Below are 26,620 nucleotides of genomic sequence, written 5' to 3'. Positions count from 1 at the left end.
AGACGTGCAAATTTTAAAATAAAAGTGAACATAACAAATAGATTCAGAAGCAAAAAAATAAAACTTAAATGCTGAAAAAAAACTTAATTATATATTAAAGAAACCCATGAGAGCTCTAGCTGAGGGTGCCCCACTCTCGGATACGCTGTATTCATAATTGTGGTGCTCAGTAAAAAGATTTGATCATTGTACCATCATTCAGATCAAGAATATATATATATATAGGGCTCGATTATAGGGAATCACCTTATGATTGCCACTAAAGATAGTCGGATAACAACTAGTTGGGCTCTGGTCATAATCAACTTAGGCTTTTCCCTTTGCGATCACAATTATTATTAATTGAACTATGTTTGTTATGAAAACGCAACAGTAAGCAAAATAATAATAAATAAAGCTGACTCAGCTTTATTTGAAAAATCTGAAACGCCAAAAAAATGCAAAATAATTCAACACTTTTAAATAAAAACAAATCAAAATAAACTTATGTGTACATTTAATTAAGGAAATGCGATGTTCGTTGATAAACCCAATTTAAATTAAGCAAAGGCAAATAAAAGATTTTCAAAGCAAACTCTAATCATGGCATTTTAATCGAAATCGAATTTTAGATAGTAATTGTTTTCAACGATTTTTTGTTTATTTTGCATAATATAATATAACATATTCGTAACAAATGTACAACTAACAATAAATTGTTTAACATTTAAATCCCACACAAGCGTTATTCAATATCTCTCAATTAGTGCCTATTTTATTGTTTTATTTTTGTTGTTGTTTCATAATTTCAATGTGTTTTGTAATATCACTCTACGCCCCAGGTGAACGCAACCCGTTCAATTGTCATCATCCTGCACGCTCTTCTCACAGCCAATGGACTCGGCCTTGGATGCCGCCTCCTCCAAACAGCCAGACACAGTTATTTTGGACGAATTTAATTCCGTTTCTTCGGGTATTACCTTGGGTCCCTCCTGATCCTGTATTTAAAAAGCAAAAATTGAGTAAGTTAAACATGATATGCTCAAATGCCATTCAATGCGCATGCCCAATGCAATAGATATACATACATATGTGTGGATCATTCATTAAATTTATATGCAAATATATATGCTACGATTAAGTTAATTATTCATTCAAAATGGGCTTAAAGCAATTGTGCAGTTTGGTCAAGCATAAGTGAACATTTTCAATCCTAAATAATTTAAATATTTTTGATCAGCATCAGTCGAGTTGATCTGTCCATCCGTTTATGTAGACATGTTGATCTCAGAGACTGAAAGTTGAAGGTGCAAAAGGTGCAGAAAGCGGGCAAATCCCTACAAACAGTTTCACAGAAAGAATAAAGATCAAGTGACAAATATTCTCTCCAGCTAACGCAAATTTCTATCTTCTTTTAAGACAAAAGCTTTTTTTAGTCAAAAGGTTTGCAACATAAATATAATACACAATCAATATATAATGTACATTATATCCCAAAGTACAGGTCTATAGCTTTGAAATTTTCGAGGAACTGCGGAGCGGGTATTGAAATAGTGTAATATTAATAATCCGTGTATATTAATACTCTGTGTCTCTGATTCTTATAATATCCGAGAATTGGTGATTTTTCGTAGTAGATATGTTGCGACATTTATGTGAATGGGATCAATCAGGTATGATATCCAATAAATATATATTTCGAATTTCTAGTTTCTAGCTCTTACAGTTACTGAGATCGAGGTTGATGACAGTCTTAAACTCAAAGATCTATTCGGTTCATCATCCCGACCAAGTATATATAAATATACTTTGTGGGGTTTAAGATGCTTCATGTTACCCTTACCTTTAGCTTTCACAATTTTCAATTCGTACAGGGTATACTAGTACTACTGCCCTAGTGCATTTATCCAAACACACATACACACACAACCACACACGCTTACGAAGGTTATTATGAATTTATGAAAATATCTGTAAAAGAGAGAATCAGGCACATTCGACTCTATAGAGTATCCATATTCTTTATCAGCCCATCTGTATCTGTCTATATTCGCCTGCCTGTTGTTGATAAGGTTTTTTAATAAATTGGGTGTCTGCTGTCGTCTTCTCATAATCGATAAATGTCGGCATATAGTTGAGCATATTTTACAGAGGTTTTCTGTTACTTTCTCCTACTAGCCCATAATAGAAAAGTGAGCTGATCTTTATTGGGCCATCCAAGTCTGTCTATCTGAATGTCGCTTAGTATATATATGGTCAATAGCCTATAAGACAGCTGTATAGGAATTTAGTATCATTAAATTAAACCCATTTCGCACCCTCCACATTTACTAAGTATTAGATATTCGATCGAATTTAAACAGAAGTCCATATGCCGGAAAGCTCTAAGATTGAGGAAGATATAGGTTTCTGCAATTACCCACGCTACCAACTGGACATATAATCTAAACACGGACATACAAATGTATACTTTGTTCCAAGTTTTGACTTAAATAGCTAAACATAAAAAAATGCAATCACATGAACAGACGGACAGTAAACAACACAGTGAACATAGCCTTTTCACTTTGTTAACGACTAAACAAAATGTTGTATGGCCAATTAAAAGCTAAAGTAAATAATAAACCAATTTCAGAACATTCAAAGTACATACCAAAGTACTACAACACAAACCAAAGCCAACGGAAAGCCCTTGTGAAGAGTGTAAACTAAATGCGATTTACCCGCATAAAATGTTTGTTTGTTTTAGTGCTTTTTATTGAAATTCCAGCAAGTTCTTTTTAAACCTGCATGCTAGTTTGCACTCATATCACATTTGAGCATATACACACTCTTTGGTGCCCCATAAAAGGAGTTGGAAACAAAGCGTTGCTGTTGGGTACAACCATTTGTAATATACCCTGTTCGCAGTGCAATAGCAGCTGAAGGCAGGCAGAAGAAAAGGTCTACTTGCAATTTGGCGAATAGTTAAGGTAGAGTTGAGCTTATCCCTCCTGGGCATGACCCAAAATGTTAACACCTTATCCGCAGTATTGGAATCTCTACCCATACGAACCGCCTGACACAAAACCAATATACCCTTTGTAATTTGTGAACAGAGTATAATAGTAGCTACGGCTTTTGAAAAAGTTTTGGCCCAATTAAAATATGCTCATGCCAATTTTTTAACTTTTGAGAGCAATGTGCCAATAATACATGCACACTGCGAATGTAAGCTTTTCTATTGCATATCAACATTAAGAAGGTTCATTTAAACTAATAGAGTTGTAAACAAGGTTGCTAGTTTCTATGTTTTTATGCTTCATTTGCCGAATACTTGACTTCATAGAGTGTATTTTGACAGTCGATTCAGTTGATCCAGAAACGTTTTAGACTTTAAATTTGTTCTTTTGTTTGAGCATATCAAGTTTTTTTCATGTTAACAGCAATACCACCCACTCGTCTAAAATGTTATTCTTATTTTTTTTTCTAGAAGTTAGACAGGACAATCAATTTAGCGTACATAATACACGATTCAAAAATATTGCGTAAATTGCGCAGCTTGCGGCGTGCGTGCATGTGTCAGCATGTATGCATGCACGCATGTATGCATGCATGTAGGCATGCATGCATGTATGCATGCATGTATGTATGCATGTATGTGTGCTTGAGGGTACATGTAAGCATGTTATATATGTTATACAGAGGCATTCATAGATCTTAAGTAGCGTTCGTAAAACTAAACTATTTTTTTCGTTTGATATAAAAAAAGCATTTTCCCGCCTTTGTTTTGAAACAAAGCTTTCCCATTAACTTTGAATACTCTGCAGTCCGGTGTAACCGACAACCTAATACTCTGTGCACAGTGTAAAAAAACATAAATTGGTTGCAGAGAGCGCGATTATAACGATATTGTGTTAGCGAGCCTGGCCGTAAGATTATTGGCTTGATCTTTGGAATAGTCGTTATGCCGAATTTAAGGAATCTATAGGAACGAAGGTATTTATAGGTACGTAAATCGCCTGCCCTCTAATTGGCAAGGTCAAAAATGTTATCACTTTGCTAGATGCTAATATACCCAAGTATGTTTACAGTCCAAGTTTGAATTCGCTTGTTTCAATGGCAGCGAACTGAAATGGCGTTCATAGGCACAAATGGTTGGACAGCAAGACGGACATTTGACAAACCCGATATAGATGGTAGAAAAATGTACAGATAATATGGTTCGTGTTAAATGTACATATATATACTGTAAGACATTACCCAGAATTGCGAGGTTCAAGAGAAGAAGGTTAAATGAAAATGATACCGAAATTATTTGTGTGTTTGTCAGACATATAAAAAATGTACAACTATACATTCTCCCGTATTTATTGGGACTGTCATTTATTTGCTATCCCTTTGTTTTGTTGTTCCTTTATGAATAATGACACATTGAAAAAACACGCTTATATAGTTGCATATAAAACTTTTACTATCGTATCAAATAGAGTGTTTTAGAATAGCGTCTTAATTTTCACCTTCACTCAGAGAGAAAATTTCAGTAATAATTTCAGAGCCGGCTGTACACTGATTACCAATCAGTAAGTCAGTCAGTTAGGATGAACGCTATTATATATATTTTTTATATTTATTTTTTTACTTTGTGAAAATTACACATTACTTACGCTCAATTTCCCACTCACTTTTTGTACGTTGGCTTTAGGTCGTTAGGCAGCAAATGCTCCCTCTCGACCAAGGGAATAAAATTAGTTGGCATTCTATTTAATTTTATGGGTATAACAATTTTGTTAACTGTGTTATCCTACCATAAGTTCGCCATAGTCAGAACTAGAATCTAAGAATCTACCCTAAATATTCTCTCCGTCTAAGTGCTATGTACAACAAATTAGGAACAAACACATTTTGTTGAACTTGGCATTTTGACAGTAAATAGTTTAGAATCAGTCGAATTACGATTTTAGCCCGTCAGCAGAAAACATATTTCCCACCTCTTTTTGATACCTTGTTCCAATTGATAAATAGTAGGAAAAGGAATAATATTTTGTGCAAATATGTGTATCAGGCAGAAGGAAGCTAAGCCAACTACATGAAGTAAGTATATAAATTCAGCATGAAAAGGAATTTTTACTATATATGTACATAGACATATAGTCTCTTGTTTTATTGGTTAGTTTGGTTGTGTATATAAGTAAGTTCTATGGGTGTTATGGCATCTGCAGCTGGGTATAGGGCTTCTTCTAGTAAGGCGCTCGGAATGTAGCATTAATTCTTTCTTGTTTTCAATTTTGGCTTCTCTGCCGTGTTTCAATTAGACAAAATAAAGCATCATAACAAAAGTGTGGCTACATTTGCACTTATTAAGAAGATAGAAACAGTAATAATAGAATATGGGAATGATATTGTAAACTACACTGTCCCAAAATTACTTGGATATTGACAAAAATTCGTTGACCCCTGATTAAACGGAAATATCTTTATTATGTGTAATGTACACAGCACACATACACAATTCTTCTGTAAGGTTTATAATATTTTCAGGGATATGTTTATCAAAAATCGATGTATATTGACATTAAGCAAATGGTGGAGATAATAATTAAATAATAATTAGTATATTTAATGGTGTCGGGGATGGTTGCTTCTGCCTGCTACAAATATTGGCATAAGCCCATTATACCCTTTCTCAGATGCTTTAAATAAGTATGGGTACTGTCCAATGTAAAGTCCAGGCTGAATTCCAATCGCAGTCCCAGAGAGCAATATACATAAATTATTTACCAATGCTTACTAGGAGATTGCAGAGTTTTATTGATATAACCAAAGTCCGCTCGTCCATCTACATTTATCTGTGTGTCTGTGTGTTATGCAAACAAATCGCTTAGTCTTTAAGTTATTGTAATGTGACAGAGATGACATTTAATCAGCGTCGACTAGAAGGGAAAGCAAGTGCATATGGCTCGCATTAAGTTGGCCACGTAATTTCCGATTCGTTGTCAGGTTTTCATCGCCAGTTCAATTATTTGGAGACCAGTATACAGCATTGACAGCTTCACCTTCAGCTTCAGCTTCAGAGTCGTTGCCATCGTTTCACATTTTGCTCCTCTTTGTTTGCTCACGTTACGGCAATGTTTTTTTGCTTTTCCCAGGCGGCAAATCCTGCTGCCGGAGCCCCAGCTCATTGTTGCCTTTGGAACAGCTGCTATTGTTACTTTTTGTCAATTTGAACTAAGTTGAACAACAAATCATTCGGCTTAAAAGCAAACACAATCACAGCGCAAGAAAAATAGCAAAGCCGACATTTTGAACGCATCCCCAGCAACCAAAAACGAGATACCAGAAAATATTTATTTTTGTATTCAAATATGAAAAAGCTGTGCGGCGAATGTGCTTGAATATCTCAAACAGGAGCAAATTTAGCATGCATGAAATCGAGGGGTGAGGCGCCAAACTCAAATACTAGTGCAAGTGTGGCCCTTAATTTAACGTAATAAAATAATTCCCGAGTGGTTTGGCAAACGCAAAACCAACATCAATAAAAACAAATCCAAACAAAACAAAAACAACAAGAACGAAAACGAAAACGGGGACGGGAACGGGAACTGCAAATCTAATGCAGCCTCGCGTGCTTTTGAGAGGATTTTGTGGTGCTGGGACTCGCGCATGCCAGATCCATGATGGAATATATATATATATATATACATACTGTGTGTTTGTTGTGAATAAATACTCTTGCAGAGCGAACTACAGCTTAACACTAAAAGGATGCTAAACTAGACACCCAGCCAAGGGTATATCCCAAATATTTAGGTTGAAAAAAAACTTAAAGCGGACAAAATAATAATAAGTCTATAGCTGGTTGTATTTCTCAGATAATAACAAGATATTCACATTATTAACATATTTGTCCCTCTCTGCAAGGATATCTGAGCTTCGGCTTGCCGAGCACTTGTTTTTGTTAATGCATTCATTTGGCCTATTTTGGGATTGTACATTACCATTAACATAGAGCTGGGTATTACGGATAAATCCACAGCGGGTATTGAAGTTAACAAACCACTTGGATACTTTTTCATACGGCTCGGAAAGAACGTTGATTCCACGCCCTGTTTGTTTGTGAATGGCATTTGTTGTTACATACTTATGATAGAGATGCACTCGCACACTAATTCACATGCACACACACACACTCAGGCACACACACGCACTTTCAGGCACACTCGTGGGTGGGGGCTGATGGTTTTGGAAAATTTATTTTGCACAAACGAAAAACCCAAACGAACTTTTGCCTCTGGACTCGCCTGCAATTTGCAAGCGTCGCCCCCTGCGTCGCCTCCTAGCTCCTGTTAGCCGCTTCCTGCTTCCTGCTCCCAGCTCGTATCTGCCTGCTGCTGGCTTTTGTTTCCAGCTCAGTGATGTGAGCGTCGGGCTCTCAGTTTGTCAGTCGGTCGGTCGGTCGGTCGGTCCACATGTCCATCTGTCTGTCCGCTTCAGAGTGTTGTTTGCAGCCTGGAAATGCCAAGGCGAAGTTTGGCATGTTCATAAATTCATTAATTTGTTGCTCTTGCTGTTGTGTTTGTTTTCTGTTTTCCGTTTTTTGCGCATTTGTTGCAACCACATTTGATTTATTGAATTATGGTTGCCGAGCTACCATAAAAGCCCGCTTGAAAGCTTTGCCAATTAATTACGAAATTAACTGCAACCAGCAGCCAGGTACAGTTTGAATCGATTGCCTCCATATATCATTATAAGTTTTTAATTAAACCGATAGAAAAATTATTTACCTCATTTGCAGTTGCATTCACGAGTTGGGATGAATTTGTGGCGTTGAGCTTAGAAATCGATGGGCAACAATTTGTATATACTTATTCTCGAAAATAAAGTATGTAAGAACGGTTGCACTCGACTGAGCAATACTCTGCTTTGGGTGTAATGACAGCTTAAGTCGATAATTGTAGTCTTGATTATGTTAGATTGGCGGACAGAGGGACAGTGCTAATATATTCATTTTCATTTAGTGAACAGAGTATCAAAAGAAAAGTGTGTCATAACAATGTAAGAATTGCAATTTCTATTCCTAATTCGAACTGAAAATCTGTATAAATGGTTGTTATTCAAAGTATATGCATCAGAAGGTAGATCTAACTTTTAGGGCTCAGCTAGTTAAAAAGAAAAAGAAAAAGCAAATAGCAATAAAGCTGAGTTGGGCATCAAAACCATTGGAGCGGCAGAGGAAACAACTGCCAAACACACGAATACTGAAAAATAAACAATGAACGATAAACGATAAACGGCAACCGGATGCAGTGCCGCAGAGCATCCGGCAAAGAACAGGAAGAGCGCTGCAGGACAATGCTGGGTATGCTAAAAAGTTATTGGCGCAACAGCTGCTAAACATTTTTTAAACTCACAAACCAACTCACTCCAAGCCAGAGAGCAAAAGGCGCCACCCATAGCAGAAGTCAAAACAATTGACGACAATCATTGGCACAGACAGAAGCACACAAACACACAAACACTCACACCCTCACACACACACACACCCTCACGCACACGTAGGTTGTTAGGTGGACTCGAACTGGGACTCACCTCCAAAACGACACCCTCCAGGGCGGGCTGTGAAATGTTCTTCAGATTGCTGTGATTCAATTTGGGCGCACTGTCGGCACGATTTCGGCCCAGTGATTGATTTGACGTTTTGTTATCGGCTTTGCTCAGCATCGAATTGTTGGAGGACTTGTGATTAATTTCGAGTGCCGAACGCAGTATATCCACCTTGGAGGCGCTGTTGCCAATGTTCCCATGCCGGGGCACGCCCCTCAGCGACTCGACATTGTAGCTGCTGCGGCGCACGGATAAATGGTCGTGTATGTCCGCCTGATCGATAAATTGTAATTAAAAACTTCTTTGCGTATCGCTAGCTTGGACTCACCCTCGAGCCTCTGGGCAGCGATGTCAGGCTGCCAATCTGATTGTACTTGATCATTAGGCTCAAGCGTTCCAGCGACATCGATGTGCCCTGCTCCTTGGTCGCCGGCTCGGTCAGCTTTTCGGTCTCGCCAGCTTCCACAGCCTCAACCTCCTCCTCGGACTCCTCCGTCGTGTGATCAAATTTGCGTAGCCAAATAAGATGCAGCAGCCCATACGCAATTCCGCCCACCACGGCAAGCAGCCCCATGTAACGGAATGCATCGCGTGTGCCGAACTGGCCGATGAGCAAGCCGCCCGTAAAGCTGCCGCTGCCGCGTCCTGTGTGGATAAGAACATTCATTACATGTTGCCAGAGTACTTTTTAGACTTTCAGACTTGCCCAGGCTAAAGTGAGCCATGCCAAGTACGCCAATCAGCGTGGCGAGTAAGTTTTTGGGTGCCAATATGGAGCAGTAGGTGGCAGCTGCCACCCACATCAGGTGGCAGGAGAGCGATTCCATGGCCTCGAATGGAAAGCACCACCAGGCGTTCCTGGGAAAAACTCGATGCTGCCATAAAATTAGATTACACGCACATGTTTGGCACACTTACTCGATAAAGGAATAGCCCACTAGGCGTCCGGCGTGCGAAAAGAACGCAATGATAATCAAATTAACGTGTCCAAATATGCGTGTGATTTTCTCCGCACCGTACAAGAACGGAATGCTGCTCACGGTGCCCACAGTAATTGTAATGCCTGGAATATAGCCCACACGAAGCCCATATTAACAGATGAGCTCCTTGCTGATGGCATTGCGGCAGAACTTACCCAACAAGTAGTTAGGAGCGCCCAGCTCCTTGAGATACAAGAATAGAAAGCTCTCGATAAAGCCCCAGAAATTGCCGAGCACAAACAGAAATATTATAAAGGCAATCACGTGCGGCATTTTCAATAGATTCCATAAATCCCGAAAAACATTATCTGCCGGCAGCTTCTCGCCCAGCGGCATCATTAGCACGGACATTGTCGATATGACCAGCAGCACATCGTACGTATAAAACGCAGCCGAGTAGTCTGTGTAACCCAATCCGCGTGACGAGTAGTCAATCATGATTCCCGTAATGGGCGAGAAGATGGCCATCCCAATGCTCGAAAACAAGCGTTCACGTCCAAAGTCTCCTCCGAACTTCTCAATCATCGTGAGTGCAATGGGATCCATAATGGTGACTCCTGCCGACAACATGGTTGTGGCAAGAAATCTGAAAATTAAATAAGTAATTACAACTTTTTCGACTGTACAATACTCTATATAACAGATTATATTCTGACTCTCACATTGCTACTTGAAGACTTAAAAATATATAGATAATTGTGATAACTTGAACTAAGTCTTTACATCTAATTTACCTCTAGTATTCACGAACATATATGTATACACGGTAAAAAACTGAGAAATTATGCTATTAAACAATCTACACCAACCAATATGCCTGCTTTCCTTTTGAAAACAGAGTATGCTAACATTAAGCTACATTCTTTTATCAAGTTTAATTTAGATTTTATTTAACCGTTTACTCAATGTCTCTCAAATAATCCCTCAGAAATAGAACTTTTCTATTGAGTTAATACCCAGCCAGCTCGGAAAAACTTTAAATTTCATTGCACGTGGTAACAACATTAAAAAGTTAATACTCAATATAGATTTGGAGAACATATACATGGTCAGCCAGAACACGACTTTAAGCCGATCCGATTTGAGCCCAGAATTTCCTGTGTTTTTACTCTGAATATAACCCTAAGCCAGATGGGCTAAGTTCGTAACAGCAGAAACTTAACCTTAACCGAAACATATTTTCTATTTGAACTAATGCGCAATAATGAATTAAATTAATAATAAATAGAATAGTGGAAATGTAATTGGATCAATCCCAAGCCAAGCCAAGGCGAGGCATTGGTTTGAAGCGTTTTATTAGAATCTTAGTCTACGTACCGTAATAAAAAGTATATCCAGAATATAGTATCGTCGGTTTCTTTGTAGTCAGGTGGGCAGATTTCGGGTGCATTCAACGTGAACGTGCAACGTTGCATGAGGCACCTAACGGCCTTTGTGTTCACATAGGACATGTTGGTGCGCCTAACCAGGCCTCCGCATCGTAAATCCAGGTCGTCCATGTCCGTGAGATTGATTTGCATTTTCACAAGCCTGTCCTCGCCAAAACGTTGCCTAATATCGGTGACCGTCTCGTTGTCATCTTGCTCGATTTCCATGCCCAGCTGCTCGGTGGGGTCCGCCAAATCGGGATGCATTTGCAGCATAAAGTACGTCACATCCGCATCATCCGAATGCACCCAACTGCTGCTGGCCTTTGATTTGTCGCCCGCATTGCCCGCAGAAACTGAAAGGACCCGTATGATAAGTATGGGCTAATAAAGCTTTAACTATTACAGACAACCAAAAGACTTTTTCACTACACTAATTGGCCAGGACAAACTATAAGCCGAGTGTTTAAACAGCTGCAGAGTAGATCCATGCTAAAAAACCATCTCGTTTGCTTTGGGGTACTAAAGCAAACGTTTCACATTTTCACTTTTTAAAGGAAAATAATAACTTCGCCAAGTTAAAGGTAAAATGCCCCCGCAGATGTTTAATTCCTATTTCACAAATGTTTTCAAAAAAAAACTCTATTCTTCTCTAATATGCAACGATAATGTTGGATATGGATTGACTAGGGAGGACTAGAGATTTTATGAAGTAGATCGACATTGATAATATTTTGGCTCGATCCGACTCCGACATATTCAACATATCCGATATTTTAGTTATTTAGTTTGGTATGGAAGATACAAAATATTAAAAATATAAAGTTGTCCTAATCAAAAATACATATACTTTGCATAAAAGATATGTTTTCCCTTTAAGCCATATTCAATGGGTTCGGGGCATAAAAAACACACTTGACATGGAAGCGGACACAGATATGGACAATGTGAAAGAAGAGCCTGGACGTCTGGTGTGAATGACTCGGCTGACGGCTAACAAGCAGCCTGAGGCTTGGACCTAATGATAATAAGAGCGAAGCTGACCAATTCCGTGAACGAAAGAGGGGACAATGGATGGATCATCATGTAGAAGTGTCACTTACGATTCAATCCCTGCATGGACATGGCTGACAATTCCACTGCTGCCGATGAAGCAGAGCCAGAGGGTGGCTGCTGCACTTGCAGCGACAAGGCAGAAACGTTCTCCAGTGGCGGGAACATGGTCGCTGACATATTAAGTGCATCTTGGTATCGACTTCTCGTTTGTGTTGCAAATAATGCTGGTAATGACGACGCTGGTGAAGAGGTCGTCGACGTCGTTGTGGTCACCAAGGCTGGCTCATTCGCATTCATTGTCGGACCGAGCGTTGTTCTCGTCGTGGTCGTCCTTGTTGTTGACCTGTCATACTGCGCCACATCGGTGAAAAGTTCTGGATTTACTTGCTCCTGCATTAGACAATAGTCAACGCATTGATATACAGCCAAATCCAGCTCGGGCTCTTCGGGACACTCCCTACTGGGGCAAGGTGACCACCAGACCTGCAAGCGATTAACAAAACAGAAAAACATTTTAACTCATTTCATTGAATATGGTAAAAATGTACAATTGACACAAGCGTTCAATTAGGAAGCTCGGTCATCCCACGCACAGAAGGCTTATCGAGAAATATCTCTTTTAAAATAAAAGATATCATATTTTTAGATAAATATACACACATTTCGATTCTATGTGACCCTAGACCCTAGACATTACAAATCACCGAAGGTCTTTAAGCTTGCATTATCAAAGTTTTGGGACTGAGGGACATCGCGTGCGGGTGTAACCTCAGAGCTGGGTATAGGATATTTCTAAGTTAGACCCTTTCGACAAGAGCACCCCTCCTTAGATTGGACCCCAACATCATATTACGTGCATTGGACCATGATATTCTTAACAGAGCTCCTCAATTCTCCTAGCTTGCGTGTAAGTAACAGCCATAGAAACGATCCGATCAAAATTGAGGTCGTATATGAAAATATTCCGGAATATAGAAATTTACTGCGAATCTGATACATGTCCGCAAGGGTATTCCACTTGGAAATGAAGTGAGACCAATTTCTTTTGCTAGTATTCCATCAGTTTTCCTTCCATTTTGGTGGCATTACGAAAATCCTCACATAGCATTGCAGTAGGCATTTCAAAGTGAATAATATCAGTAAATGAAAGCCAAACAGTAGTAAAGCTTACAACTAGGAGAAAACAGAAAGTAAAAATTTGAACAATTATAAAGGTTGACATCAAATAAAACTCGATGTCTTCGATACAAAGTAATACATGGAGTGAGCAGCTGCGTGAAGTGATCAGTTCACCATTGGGAATTGTGGCGATGACCTGCTTCGTGGGTTATATGGCCTATACGCACATACGCCGGGAATATCCGACCTACGATGACGAGGACTACGAGAAGGAGGGGCACGTTAAGATTCCGCCGCCTCTGGAGAATCTCACCCTGACCAGGGAGAAGCTCGAACAGTACGATGCAAAGAATGCCAACGGCAGGTATCTGGTCGCCTTACTGGGCACCATCTACGATGTGTCCAGTGCACCACACGACTTCGGACCGAACGGCAGCTACGAAGCACTGGCTGGTACCGATATTATGTGGTACATTCGGAATACGGCCCGCTTCGAGGCTCGCGATTTCAATAGCTATCTGAACGAGTGGAAGAACATGCTCGAAGATCACTTTTATGCAGCTGGCGTGTTAATAACAGACAGCAACAACGATGTTTCGGACTCAGATGAAGGCACAGTCTACGATTCGGCCAACGATAAAGATGAATATACCGAGTTCAAAGTTGAAGGGAATGATGGCGAAGAAGAGGAGCTGACGGCCACAGTTTACGAAGGCTCTATTAATATGGATGTGGAGGATATTGATAAGACGATCATCGACTGGACTGAAGGAGATAAGACTATTTTGGCCATGTAGACCAGTTCTGAAAAGGTTTATGGCTGCTCTACTAACACCATATTTTGGCAATAACAGCTCGCCCAACGCAGCACTTAGACTGATAAGCCATAAGCCTAGCCTTCGAGCATAAGCCCAGCATTACACTAAAACATAAATAAATATTCCCCTATTTCGTTTATCTGCATATGCAGCCGTCGTCGTCCTCGTCCTCGTCCATGTCCACGCATATATCCATTACTAATTTTAATGCGAATCGAGAAATTCAATTCCAGGAGTATGAAAGACAACAGCATCCCCGTCTAGCAGTGCCGGCAATAATAAAAATGGTAATTTCCGGCAACATCGAGTCCAAATACAAATTTCCCAAATGGCAGCCCTTACTGGAAAAGTGTACCACAAGCCACAGGGCAAAGAACGGCATCATGCTGCTGGAGATGCAACAACCTTTAAAATTCCTGAATATCCTTTAAATGCAATTTGAAAGTATAAACAAAATATACATAACTTTAAATATGTAGTATACAATCGCCAAAGAAAAGTTTATTTGACATTTAATAAATAATCAAAGCAATTTGAAAATCAACTTTTGCTCCGATTTGACCCATTTTTGAAGCTCCAATGCATAATACTTAAATAAATATCTTGGCTTTCGAAAAAGCAAAAAAGAACAATTGTGTTCCCCAAGGTTTAAACCGGCTGAACGACCTGATGCATCAGACAAGGAGTACGCTGTGCACACAAATGGCTGAAGGAATTTTCCACTGTCGCAATTGTTTCGTCTTGGTGACAACATATTTTCGGTGACCTGGCTCTTAAACGGTTGGATAAATAAATTCACACATTGCTTGACGCTGATTTATACGAGTATATATTACAAGTTTGCAATCTAGCCTCGAGAGCGAACAGATTGTGCTCCTTTGGGCAGTCGGCCAGACAACAGTTGGAAGGAAAGCAGAAAATTAATGTTTATTTCAAATTTGCAATAAAAATGTTCAACACTTAGTAAACGGAGACCAACAGCCAGGTATAATTGATACCAAAAACAAAATTAATATTTATATAGTCCTTGTTGATACTACTCTCTGCGACTATTCACATCATTATACCCTTCTAGTTTACCCAAAGCCATGTCAAAATTGGAGAACTACATCATATATAAAGTCACTTTCAAGGCTCTATATCGGTTAATTCTCAGAATCTTTAAGAGCTAGAGACTTAAATTGAACGTATGTCCTACCTATGCCCGCGCAGTCCGATAACTTGCCCCATTTCCATGCTTTCGATAAAGTCGATATCTGTCTTTGTATATAGAATCTGTGCTGTATACACATATCTTTTTTGATCCCCCCCTATAACCATGCACTATGAAATTGTAAAAAACTCATGTTTATATCCTGATAATGTCCGTGTGTGTATCTGTGTTTTTGTACAAGAAAGTTAGAATGTTTGTAAAGCTAGCTCGTCGTGGGTTCAGGTCCTTCTATTAGAACACTCTTGATTAGAGCAATCATAAATGCTAGCTATACCCTTGCAGAGGGTATGTAAATTATGCCATGAAATGTGTAGCTATATATATCGTTGATCAGCATCAAAAGTCGAGTCGATATCCATCTGTCCGTCTTTCCGTTCGTCAGTCTGTTGCCAACTAGTTTCTTCAGGCAGTTAATATGTCGAGACAGACCGGATCAGATCACTATAACATTGGAAAATTAAGTTCTTGTATGAACAACTAATTTGGTTTTCAATTATATCTTCCCCGAACAATTCACAATTCTCCTCACACGTCTGTAAAATCGTAGGCCCTTTGCCTTCAAGGGTATTTATTCTTCGACCAGCTGCATTCTGTCGTTCTGTCTTGTCTTAATGTATTTTATTTGCAGAGATCATAAATACAAATTCAATACACACCCTAGCCATGTATGTGGCTAAGTGTCGAATGACTAATGCGAGAGTGTTTCGAGTGTGCGTATCTCAAAGTAGAGGATACTTTGCGCAAATTCTCATTTAGGGCAGTGCGTGCCACTGGCATTGGTTCGGGACCACAACGAGGCCCTTAACACGCAGGTCCATTGCGTTTCATTACGACTAACGACAACGGGGCTGTTAAACTTGCCGTATTGCAGTCCACATTCGTGTGTGTGTGTGTGTGTGTGTGCGAGCGGCATACGTGTCTGTTGTCGGTGTAGTTTAAGTGCTGCAAAACGACACAAAGATAAATGTACGTGATACAGACACATGCGGAGCTGACGTGCACTCCTGTGCACATAAGTGGATTTTTTGGCATTGCCTCCCTGCTTACAAGTTCTTCAGGTCTGTTGTTAGTTCTGCAGTCAGTTCTTAGATGCCACCTAGTCGACAGCTTTAGATGCTGGCATTTACTATTTCCATAGTCATTTTTTTGACATCTCCATAGGAAAGGTATTTCTGCTTTGTTTCCAAAACGCTAGCAAAAAATATACCCATTGAAAAGAGCAAACAGGGTATGTTGAAGCTGTTCAAATATATGTTATAGGCAAAAGAAAACATCTTAATATATTGATTTTCCATTCTAGAGCTTAAGATATTAGATTGAGAAAGTTTTCATATACCCATTCTCTCTGGCCCAAATACATTCGGAGGTAGATAGTTCTTAAAGTCGTACAGACATGCTTAGACAATCAGGAATGCGTTTTTCTATTTTGTGTGATTTCAGATGCCCCATTAAGCCTTTTTTAAATAAGTACAGAGTATTCAATCGTATGCACTACAAGTGTGACAAATCAAATCCCACACAATTACTTACAGCTAGAGCATTTTTCTAATTTTATAGTTTTCTACGCTAGCATTTGCTATTCAATTTGACATTGTGGGAATGCTTTTCTTGCAGCCCTGCTCTGTTAATATATTACCAGATAAAAGCGCTTTGCGAACGTATAAAAGACAATTTAGTGCTTAATATTTTATTATGACAAAGGCAGCAACAGCCGGACAAATACCAAAGGCAATAAATGCCTGAAACAACGATAACACAAAAATGTCCACATTGCCGGACTTATAAGCATAAAACACAAGAAATACAATGCATAAAAATGAAATCCCCCAGGCAACAAATTTTGCCAATGCCTCGATGTCATGCATCAGCATTCACAAGGTCCAACATTTGCTACATTCGACAGTTATTTGCCATATTCAATGATTTTACATGACACAAATTTATGCGCCTGCAAAAAGGCAATTTAAGCAGCCGAATACTATGCAACACAAAAAGATGCAACATCTGGTACAGGGCGACCCAACGCAGACAGACAATCTGGCACACACTATGCGTATGCGTAATATGGTGTGTGCATGTGTGGGTGCGTGTGTGTGCGTGAGCATTTGTGTGTGCCAGTAGCTGCATTTGTGTCTGCGCCAACGCGAGTCAGGTTGATGGGCTCGCAGCAACGTGTAGTCAGTCGCTTCCAAAGTTTTCCTCTCTCTCACTCACTCTCTCCAACACACACATGCACACATGCACACTCATGGAGAAGCTCAGTTGGTGTGCGTTTTATAGCTTTATGTGGGCGTGCGCCTTAGTGTATGAGTGTGTATTGATAGTGACAGCGTTATGGCGCCTCGAATAAAAGCCGGCTTTTGTGCTGCTGCTTCTTGCTCTTCGCAAAGTATATAGACATCCAGCAGGGACCACGAGACAGACACGAAATACGTGTGCCACAATTGAAAACGTGTCCGTTGCAGGGCTTTTGGATTAAGTAAAACATGCCCTAGACAAAACGAAATGAACCATATCGGACATACAATACCCATTGAAATTGGCTGAAAAAAAGGCTATAGTGAAATTGTCAAAACTTATTTATCAGCCAGGTTGATACATATATATTTATTGCTGATAAATACCCATAGGCGGGTAAATCAGACCTTGTTGGTAGTCGAAGTAAATTGGTAATGCCCAGATTAAGTTGATTTTAAAAAAAGATAAAAGTAGTAGATTTAAAGTTCCGGTTGCTGATTAATAATGCATATATTTTACAGTATATCCTCGTTTTACACATTTGCACAATTTCATGATGCCTTTTTGAACCATTTTTGATGGATACAAGGTGTAACAGGTGTTTACAGTGAAATAAAATCGGAAAAACTCCGGCTAAGTTATTCATGCGATTTCTTAATGACTAATGTATGATGACTAATGAGTAATGACTAATGACTCATTAATACTGACTAATGACGCATGACTATATCGAAACGCCTATTGATACTGATCATAGTTACTCATATTATACTTATAAATACCATAGGAGCGTCTTCTTATATGCGTTAAATATCTCTTGACTTAATTACAACAGCTTGTAGCCTTTATGCGGCTTAATTATACTTGACGTACGTGGGTGAGTCTTTTTTCCTAAAGTTTACAAACCCTTGTTGCTATTAGGTCTGCCTCGAGTTCCTTCTTCATGCACCATCTGCCAAACAGCAACAAAACTCAGTGGCGAACAACCAAAACTGTGTCCCACTTTAGCTTTGGCCAAGCTATTGTCAAAATACCAAATAACAACCACGACAAGGAACCATGAAGGAGGCGCATTTAATCTACTGTGCAACAGCTGCATCAGGTTTTAGAAGTTGTTGCTTGCAACCTTATGTACTACATCTGGTAGATGTGCTTGTGTGCGTGTGTGGGTGTGTGTTAATGTGCAGCAGTATATCAGGCTGCACTCTACATAAAAGCTAAGGCACAATCCAAGGCTGTTGCATGAATTTTGCATTTAACTAAACGTCGATCTGCGTAGCTTTTAAGAATTTAAGGCCATTTTCAATTGAATTTAATGCCAACAATGATGGAATATAGCCGAAAGATTCATTTATCCAATTTGTGTGCTTCAAAGTAGGATTCGAGCGATTTAAGTAATTAAAGAGAAAATTTCAGCAAAGGCAAACTTAACAGAGTTTTGTAGTTGCTGCACTTATTGAAATGGATGCTTACCTCAGTGTCGCCGCTCTCCGGATGCCGTATTACAAATGCCGATGGGACCACTCCAGGGATCTCCTGCTGCGGTATGAAGAGCAGCGAGTGATGGAAAATTGCATTCAGTAGAAGACTCATCACAACGACTGGCTTGTATTTGCCAAATTTGTCAACGAGAAAACCTGCACCGTGACAGAGAAAAGTAGAGAAGTGGATGCCAAGTTAGAGCTCCGAATAAACGAGGTTGTGATATGTGTGTGTGTGTGTGTGTGTGTGTCTTTTAGCATCTGCATCTGTGGCCTGGCAAAGTGTGGCCTAAAGTGGGCAAGCTTTATCAAATATGTTGACTACATTGACAAAGTTGCTCACAACTTAGTTACAGATTGAGATGAACTAGCTCAGATGCTGGACAAATTTAATTTAAATTCATGTTCTTGTGGTCCTGTCTCCATCCTGACATCATGAGCCAGATTTGTTTACAGTGCATAAGATTAATTAATAATATATATAAATGTGCATACAACAATAACATAATGTATGCATGGGATTTTATTTCAACTACTATACGAATATAATATTATATAAATAAGGTAATCTACACGGACGTTGCCGACTAGAAGATGCCATCAACCCCGCACTGAGCTTCTTTTATAAACATTCCAGCTTCATTTGAAACATATTACACATACATACTGCAAGGATACATTTTTGAATAACTTTGTTGTTTATAGTCCCAACTTTATGAAATGTTGACAGCTCCAATATAAGGCCAAAATCCATTTATATGCCAAAGCAGATAGCTGTATACTATACGAAAACCGAGATACCAAGTTTTCTTTATGTAGTTCCTATTGCATTGGAGTTTACGAGAATATGGCTTTCAGACTTCAGGCCTCTAACTCCTGTAGCTTTCGAGGTCGACGAACAGACAGACTGACAAGACTATATAACAATTGGAACCACACAACTATTTTAAGACACAATTTTAAGGTTGTTGTCTTTTTTCTTTGGCACAAAAAGATCTACTGCAAAATATTTTGTTAAGATAGGTTTAAATGCGCTATAAATATAATTCCAATTGCAATTCCCTTCTAGAATAATACGTAATTTATCGCTTAAATCTGAATTAACTGCCTGCTTTTGTTTTTGCTAAAAGAACATCAAGGGTCTCTCTCGGTCGGGCACTTCTGGCTAGAGCATTCTTACTGGGTTTGTTTGAGTTTGAATCAAATTTTTTACAAACATGCATTCAACAAATTTATGTCCTACAATTAATTAAATTTTATATTATACGATAATCTAATAATCCAGTTGACCCAATTTTGATTTACCATCTACCCACTCACCTGTTATTGGAGGACTGAGAAAAGTTGTGAACGGCAACGCCAAGTAGATAATCGCTATTTCTTCCACCGTCATTCCAATCGATTGCATGTGTATCGTCAAGTAGGGCAGCAATGATGAAGTGGCTAAAAAAAAGGCATGAGTAATCAGAATTGCAGGATTTAAGTATTTAGGGTGCATAAGTTAACTGTCATAATCAGATGCTAAGCTATGAAATTATGATAATGATTATAATAAGGTATTTATAAACTAGGATTGTCCTATTTCCATCGGCGGGGGTCACTTTCTTATGTTAGCAATTTTAGTAAAGCTTTTTCTCCTAATATAAAAAACAATTAAGTAAGCAACTATACAATATTCAAATTGATGCCCAATTAAATAAGCTAATAACAAAATTTTAAAAGTGCTGCTAGATTTGAGCCGGCGACTTCACGCTTGTTAGTTCGACGCTCAGTTAGTCTTGTTGCTGTTTTCACACAAATTTTGATCGTTTTCCCTACTTGGAGGTAGAATTATCCAAAACCACTTTCTTAGTGTTCGATTTCCACCCGTAAGAAATCTTCAGCTTTTTAGCCCGTCCCTTAAGCGTAAGATTTGCTTGAACATATTGTCGAGATTTCTGTTTGTATTTGTATTAAGATAGTGAATTGGGCTAGAGGTTAGTTTTTGAGAGAAGCTGCTACTTCAGTTCAAATATTGTAGGAAGTATGAAGATACTTAAGAGAGGTAACGCTCTGGATCTGGAGAAAACTGAAATGCCAACTAGAATATATATTTTTACGGGATTTGTCGGTGTTTTCTTGTGCCTGCTACGTGTACTTCCAGAACGGTACCTACCTACAGCATGGGTACAGGGTACAGCGGCATTAGAGATAGTTGAATATATCGACAAAGGCGTGAATATCAGAGCGAATAAAAAGCACATTAATACTAATATTTGCGACAATTTGACTTTAATGACATAAAACAACATGCGACCAATGGCCAAACAGAGGTCGCATTATTATTAGGTACAGACGGAACGCGGGAGATCCGAAGGAGGACGGCAAACGAACGCAAAATGTTTTTGTCATTGACCGCGAGCAGCGAAAACAGCGCACGGTCATCTGACTTGACTGGCGTTGATTTAAGTTTGAGATACATAGATACTAGTACTTGAGGCAGCAACAAGGCGAATAAAACTAAACCTTCCTCAAGCTTAAATCATATAAGCTAGATTTATTTACAAAAGCCACACACAGCCAGCCCCTCTCACTCATATCCAGAAGAAAACTATACATAAACTATATACATATATATATATATATATACATATATATGGATGTGTGTCTTAATTGCCACATACTGGGAAAAGCTGTGCTACCCAACAAAAGAAGCCCCATATCCAAGCGCGTGTTTGTGTAACTAAATTTATACAAATGTGTAACTCATTTTGTGCCTAATTGATTATTTCCGACCAGCCTATTCCCCCAGATCTACAGCTCTACAGTTCCACAGCTCCACAGTTCCACAGTTGCCAAGATCGTCGCAGCTTCTTGGGCCGAGAGGCGGCGCAGGGTTTGCATCACGTTGTGATAATGAATTCAAAGATTCACTGCCAGCCTAACTCGGTCTCGTATTGTAGGTAAAATGGCGGTAGATGTGTGTGTTCTTTATACTCTGTTTGTAAAGTGATATCGAGCATATTAGTTTTGCAATGCGAATAGGAGATACTCTGGACCCAGGTGCTTTACAAAATTCCAGCTCCTTTTTAAACACAAACAACTTGATGCTCTTGATGAAAGTTTCCTTCACGTTAAGTAATAGGTTTTTGTCTATCTTACAATGCATAAACTATCCAAAATGGAGGTATCCAAAATGTAAGTCTGTATAAAATGTATGAAAATGTATACATCAAGTTCCATTAAAAATGGGTAATAAGGGTATAATGTATTTGTGCAAATGTATGTAACAGGCAGAGCGAAGCATCTCCGACCCCATAAGGTATATATTTTCTTGATCAGCATCAGCATCAATAGCCGAGTCGATCTAGACATGTCCGACTGTCTGTCCGTCCGTCCGTCTGTCCGTCCGTCTGTCCGTATGTATGAACGCAAGGATCTCAGAACCTATAAGAGCTAGAGACTTGAGACTTTAGCTGTAGGTCCTCCTAGTCCCCGTGCAGATCGAGTTTGTTTCCGTTTTTCGATAACTTGCCCCGTTTCTAAGTAATCGATCAAAAAATCGATATCGAAATCCTGTTTTTGAGCAATTTTGGTAAATAATAAGAGCTAGAGTCACCAATCTTGACATTTACCTTCTAGAATAGTATGTATATATCAAGTATCTTTCATTTTATAGCTATCGCCTGTTGGGAGAAGAGGGTTCAGGGTATCCCCTAGTCGGGAGCTCCCGACTAGAACCTCTTACTTGTTTAGTTATGCTTTGAACGAATTTTTTAAATAGATCGACAAAAAAATAATAAATTCCTTCTGCACATGGTAACTAGCATATATATTTTTCAAAATTTATTTTTAAAATTTTCAGACTGACAAAAAGGACTTGGCAAGATCTACTCTGCTTAGCGCTCCAATCGAGTATATATGGGGTCGGAGATGATTCCTTCTGCCGACTAGATACATTTGAATTTTCACACATTTTTATCCTTATTCAATATGCTTAGCATTTAAAGAGACTCTTTTCAACTTATTTAAGTTGTCATTGTATCGAAAGTAAAGTACTTTGCTTTAAGTATTACAGTACTCCCTCGCTCAACTTAATGCACGCAACTCCTCAATAATCGCAGCACCCAAATTCTTAACATGGTCGACGTATAAATATAAATTGTTGCACGATACAGACCAAAATTAACTACTTTTTCAAAAAATAAATCGAACAATATACGTTTTTAACCTGTAATTTAATTAAGCTCGATTTAATTGAGCTGTGATGAACATGGTATATGATAAAAATTCATCGCGTTTTGGGAGCAGATCCGTTGGTGAATAGATAATTGTGCCTCGCGATATTCGCGAGTGGCCCGATTGGGCTATCTCAAGGACTACATCAGCTTATAGTATCTGCAAGATACTTTGATGTTTCCTTTAGCACGGTGCGGATCCTTGATCTTGCAAAGGCAGCTGTATGAACCCCTTTGCGCCTCAATTCCAGCATAGCCCGTGCTAGGTTGTTCACAGAGATGAGAGATCAGCTAACGCTTCCTCCAGCTTTTGCAGCCGAATATGAAATGATAAGCAACTCCACCGACTATTGTCTGCACCAAGAGCACTCGTCGCCAACTACATGCCCAAAAGTCTCCTAAAGAGCTCCTAAGGCATTCGTGGCCAGGTGAAACTTAACCTCGCCGTATTTCTTGCCAAGCACGCCAGGAAGTCAGGAGTCAAGCTGTCATCTTCAGGGAATTGAATTGTGTCTGATTCAATAGCCAACTCGTCAATGGGCATCATTCCTCCGTGGACCAAAGCAGCCTCGCGCGAGTTGGTCCTTAAAGCGCGACTGACACGAATGGCCCGCAGATGTGTGTGTGTGTGTGTGTGTGTGTGTGTGTGCGTGGACTTGTATTTGTGTGCAAGTCAAAGTGCATCCGTGCAACTTTCGCTGATGTACATTTATTGCACAATTTCAAGTGCAGAGTATATTGACATATTTTAACAATCAGTGCACAAATGTGATTAAAGATGGATGTGTGCTCTTTCGCCCTTAGTCTGATAGAATGTAAAGAATGTATCTACTACACTTTATATATGGGCTTGAGAATCCCTGTCATCCGCTTACAGTCAACTCCATTTCGACTGGTTGAAGCTGTTTTGAGACTGTGAACTAAATATTTGCTTAAATCTGAGCCAGATGGTTTAACGAGGCAATGCCCGGCACAGTGTGACATAATTATAGACATAGATGAAAGCATATTTCTAATTAAATTTCGCATGCCAGTATCGCATTTATTAATATATGTGTTTCGTAATCTTTCTCAATGCGTATTCCATCGCAAACTCGATCTCAAGGAGTGACAGCTTCTCAATCTCATCACAAGTATTATGTTTCTTATTCAATTAAATGCGATTGTGCAAGCGCTGAGCCAAAAACTCATTACTGCTTGCATTGGGAAATGTTCTTTATACAAAAGGAGCTTACAATTATTATATAAATGAATATAATTCAATTAAGTGCTCACTGTCTTGTAAATAACGGCTAATTATACGATATTTCAACACATCTGGTGAGCCTTGCACCTTGTTTTGCAAACATATTTACCAGTCATAATAAAACTTGTGTCGCATAATTGTATGTCGAATTTATACAAGAAGGAACGGCCATCTTTGACTGTTTGTTCCCAAAAATCGCTATGGCATTGTATCTAGTTATGATTTGCTAGGCATATATGGCTATATCGACTCAGCTGTTCATACTGATTAAGATTATATACTTTAAGGCAAACATGGACAGAGTAGGGGAAAATTATTTAAAAAATAGAGATAATACAAAAACATTTCATGAAGACGCTAAATGTATTGAAATTAACGATTTAAATATCCGTGTAATACCAGCTAGAATGATTTTACACCCCAAGATTTGAAGAAAAGCTTTCTTTAAATGCATTTAAGAAGCATAAGAGGTATTTATTTTCTTGATCATCAATATTTATATATATATATATATATATACCACCCTCCATTCACACCAATTAACAATGATTTATTGTTATTTATTTGAAAAGGAATCGCTTTAAACTTTGGATCATGTAAGCATATCAATCTTATATTTAGGCCATAAAGTTTAGTAAAGATCGGACTATAAACACCGAACTTATTTAAGAATTTATTTTTTATATTATGGGTCTATGAGAAGAAGAAGCATAGTTGCTGTTTAAAGTATGATACAGAGTACAGGATACCTCTTTGACGAAAGCGATCTTGTTAAAATTAAAGTTTTCTATCGCTAAGATTTTCAAAAATCGCTTAAATAAAATGTTTATGAATATGACATTATCTTCAAACATGTTTTCCAAACAAGTCTAATTTAGAATTACGAAGCTCTGGAGGTTTTCATGCCAAATCTACTTATAATGATTATTTAATAAATATATAAAATTTTTAAAATTTTGAACTTTCTTGTTTAGTAGTTTAAATGATTCTTTTGATTTCATTAGTCACTATTTCTTTATTATTAGCTATCGGATAATCCGCAAAAGTTACATTGAAGAAATGTCAAATAGAAAACATATTTGTAAAAATTTTCCGATGCATATAGAATTCATGCTGTACAACTTCAAAGCAGACAGAAGATATAAACAAAAAGTTGTTTTTTATTTGACCAACCGACTGGCAAATAGCAATTAAAATAAATCTACTCCGAATCTTTGCTGTCGCTTCGTTTTTATCATAAACAACATAATTGTCGTAATTGGTTAAGCCGCTGCATAACAAGTCGGATAAACGACGATTTGTCTGTGTTATCAGCAATAAAAATAAATAAAAAAAATGCTCACATGCTTTCTCGAATTGACAAGAAGCTAATTGCACGTCACGTTTGTTTTTGGTTCCTGGTCCCATCACGCCCAACAGACACCCTTCATTTATAATTGGTTTTTAATGAGATGGTCTTAAATGAGTGTGTGTGTGTGAGTGTGTGAGTGTGTGTGCTATCAGTACTCACCTCCATACATGACAAAGAGCGTTATCTTGAGCATAATCAAATTGGGATTAATGCCGTGTCGCTGGCAGAATTCGCCAAAGTGCGACAATTCGACTTTCTCGGTGCGGGTGGCCTCGGTGACCGTCTCCTCGCTGGCCATTTTGACCATTTCAATTGAAGCCCACACACACGCGCGCAGATACTCTAACAAATGCTGCCACTAGCCTGTCTCTCAGTTTGAAGTTCGTTTCAATCAAATGCAGCGACGCCGACGACGCTGCGTCTCAGTCTGAGTTTCTCGGTCAGACGGCACTGGGACACACAAATACAGGTACGAAAAGCTCACACATGCAGCACACTAATACGCACACAAAATTAATAGGCTCGCGTGTGTGAGTGTGTGTGTGTGTGTGCTTTTGAGTGTTTGGGTCTGTGACAGAGTTTTCTTATGATTTTGATTAAATCCAATTGAAATTTGAGATAATAAACGTCGCACAAAGTTGTTCTTGTTTGCTTTTGGTATTTGAATGTATATTTTCGATTTACTTTTTACATTTTGTCTCACTGTAAAATTAGCAATTTTCTCACATTTAAATTCAGCTTACAGCTCAATTGATCTTCATTTAATTATTAATATTCTTTTATTTGCAACCTTTCAAGGTGTTCCCTGGATTGCACTCGGAGCACTCGGAGTCTATTGCCTACATGGCGTATACTTATTCAAGATTCTGTGGCACACTCGCTGCAGACTTCAGGTGAATTGTGCTCGGACTTTTCGGGGTACTTTGCGCTGCGCGTTGTTTAACTTTCACAGTCGCCGTTCGCACCGAGACT

At 38.8% G+C, this 26,620-nt stretch overlaps 2 protein-coding genes across 3 annotated transcripts; one reads left to right on the top strand and one right to left on the bottom strand.

Annotated features, from left to right (window-relative positions):
• Positions 1–618: 618 nt before the first annotated feature.
• LOC135426224 (uncharacterized) lies at positions 619–26,620 on the bottom strand. 2 transcript variants are annotated; one of them, XM_064679247.1, is made up of 12 exons: positions 25,808–26,620; positions 20,155–20,277; positions 18,827–18,990; positions 12,013–12,448; positions 10,860–11,265; positions 9,698–10,128; positions 9,481–9,625; positions 9,269–9,420; positions 8,891–9,207; positions 8,548–8,835; positions 6,957–7,064; positions 619–977 (listed from the first exon to the last, which is right to left on the bottom strand). In XM_064679247.1, exons 1-12 carry the CDS (start codon positions 25,953–25,955, stop codon positions 837–839), a joined length of 2,859 nt encoding a protein of 952 aa, XP_064535317.1. In that variant the 5' UTR covers positions 25,956–26,620; the 3' UTR covers positions 619–836. The 2 variants fall into 2 exon arrangements, with proteins under 2 accessions (XP_064535317.1, XP_064535318.1); XM_064679248.1 differs by lacking the exon at positions 6,957–7,064 and having other exon boundaries at positions 25,808–26,617.
• Positions 13,101–14,388, top strand: LOC135426239 (membrane-associated progesterone receptor component 1). Its single transcript, XM_064679268.1, has one exon. The coding sequence runs from the start codon at positions 13,201–13,203 to the stop codon at positions 13,879–13,881; it is 681 nt and encodes a 226-aa protein (XP_064535338.1). The 5' UTR covers positions 13,101–13,200; the 3' UTR covers positions 13,882–14,388.

The sequence above is a fragment of the Drosophila montana genome, unplaced genomic scaffold (genome assembly GCF_035044405.1).
Source record: "Drosophila montana isolate Dmon_TW-CO22-7 unplaced genomic scaffold, ASM3504440v1 contig_1_1, whole genome shotgun sequence".
In the NCBI taxonomy this organism is placed as follows: Eukaryota; Metazoa; Arthropoda; class Insecta; order Diptera; family Drosophilidae; genus Drosophila; species Drosophila montana.
Note: the sequence above shows the minus strand (reverse complement) of the source record. Positions and strands in the feature narration are given on the sequence as shown.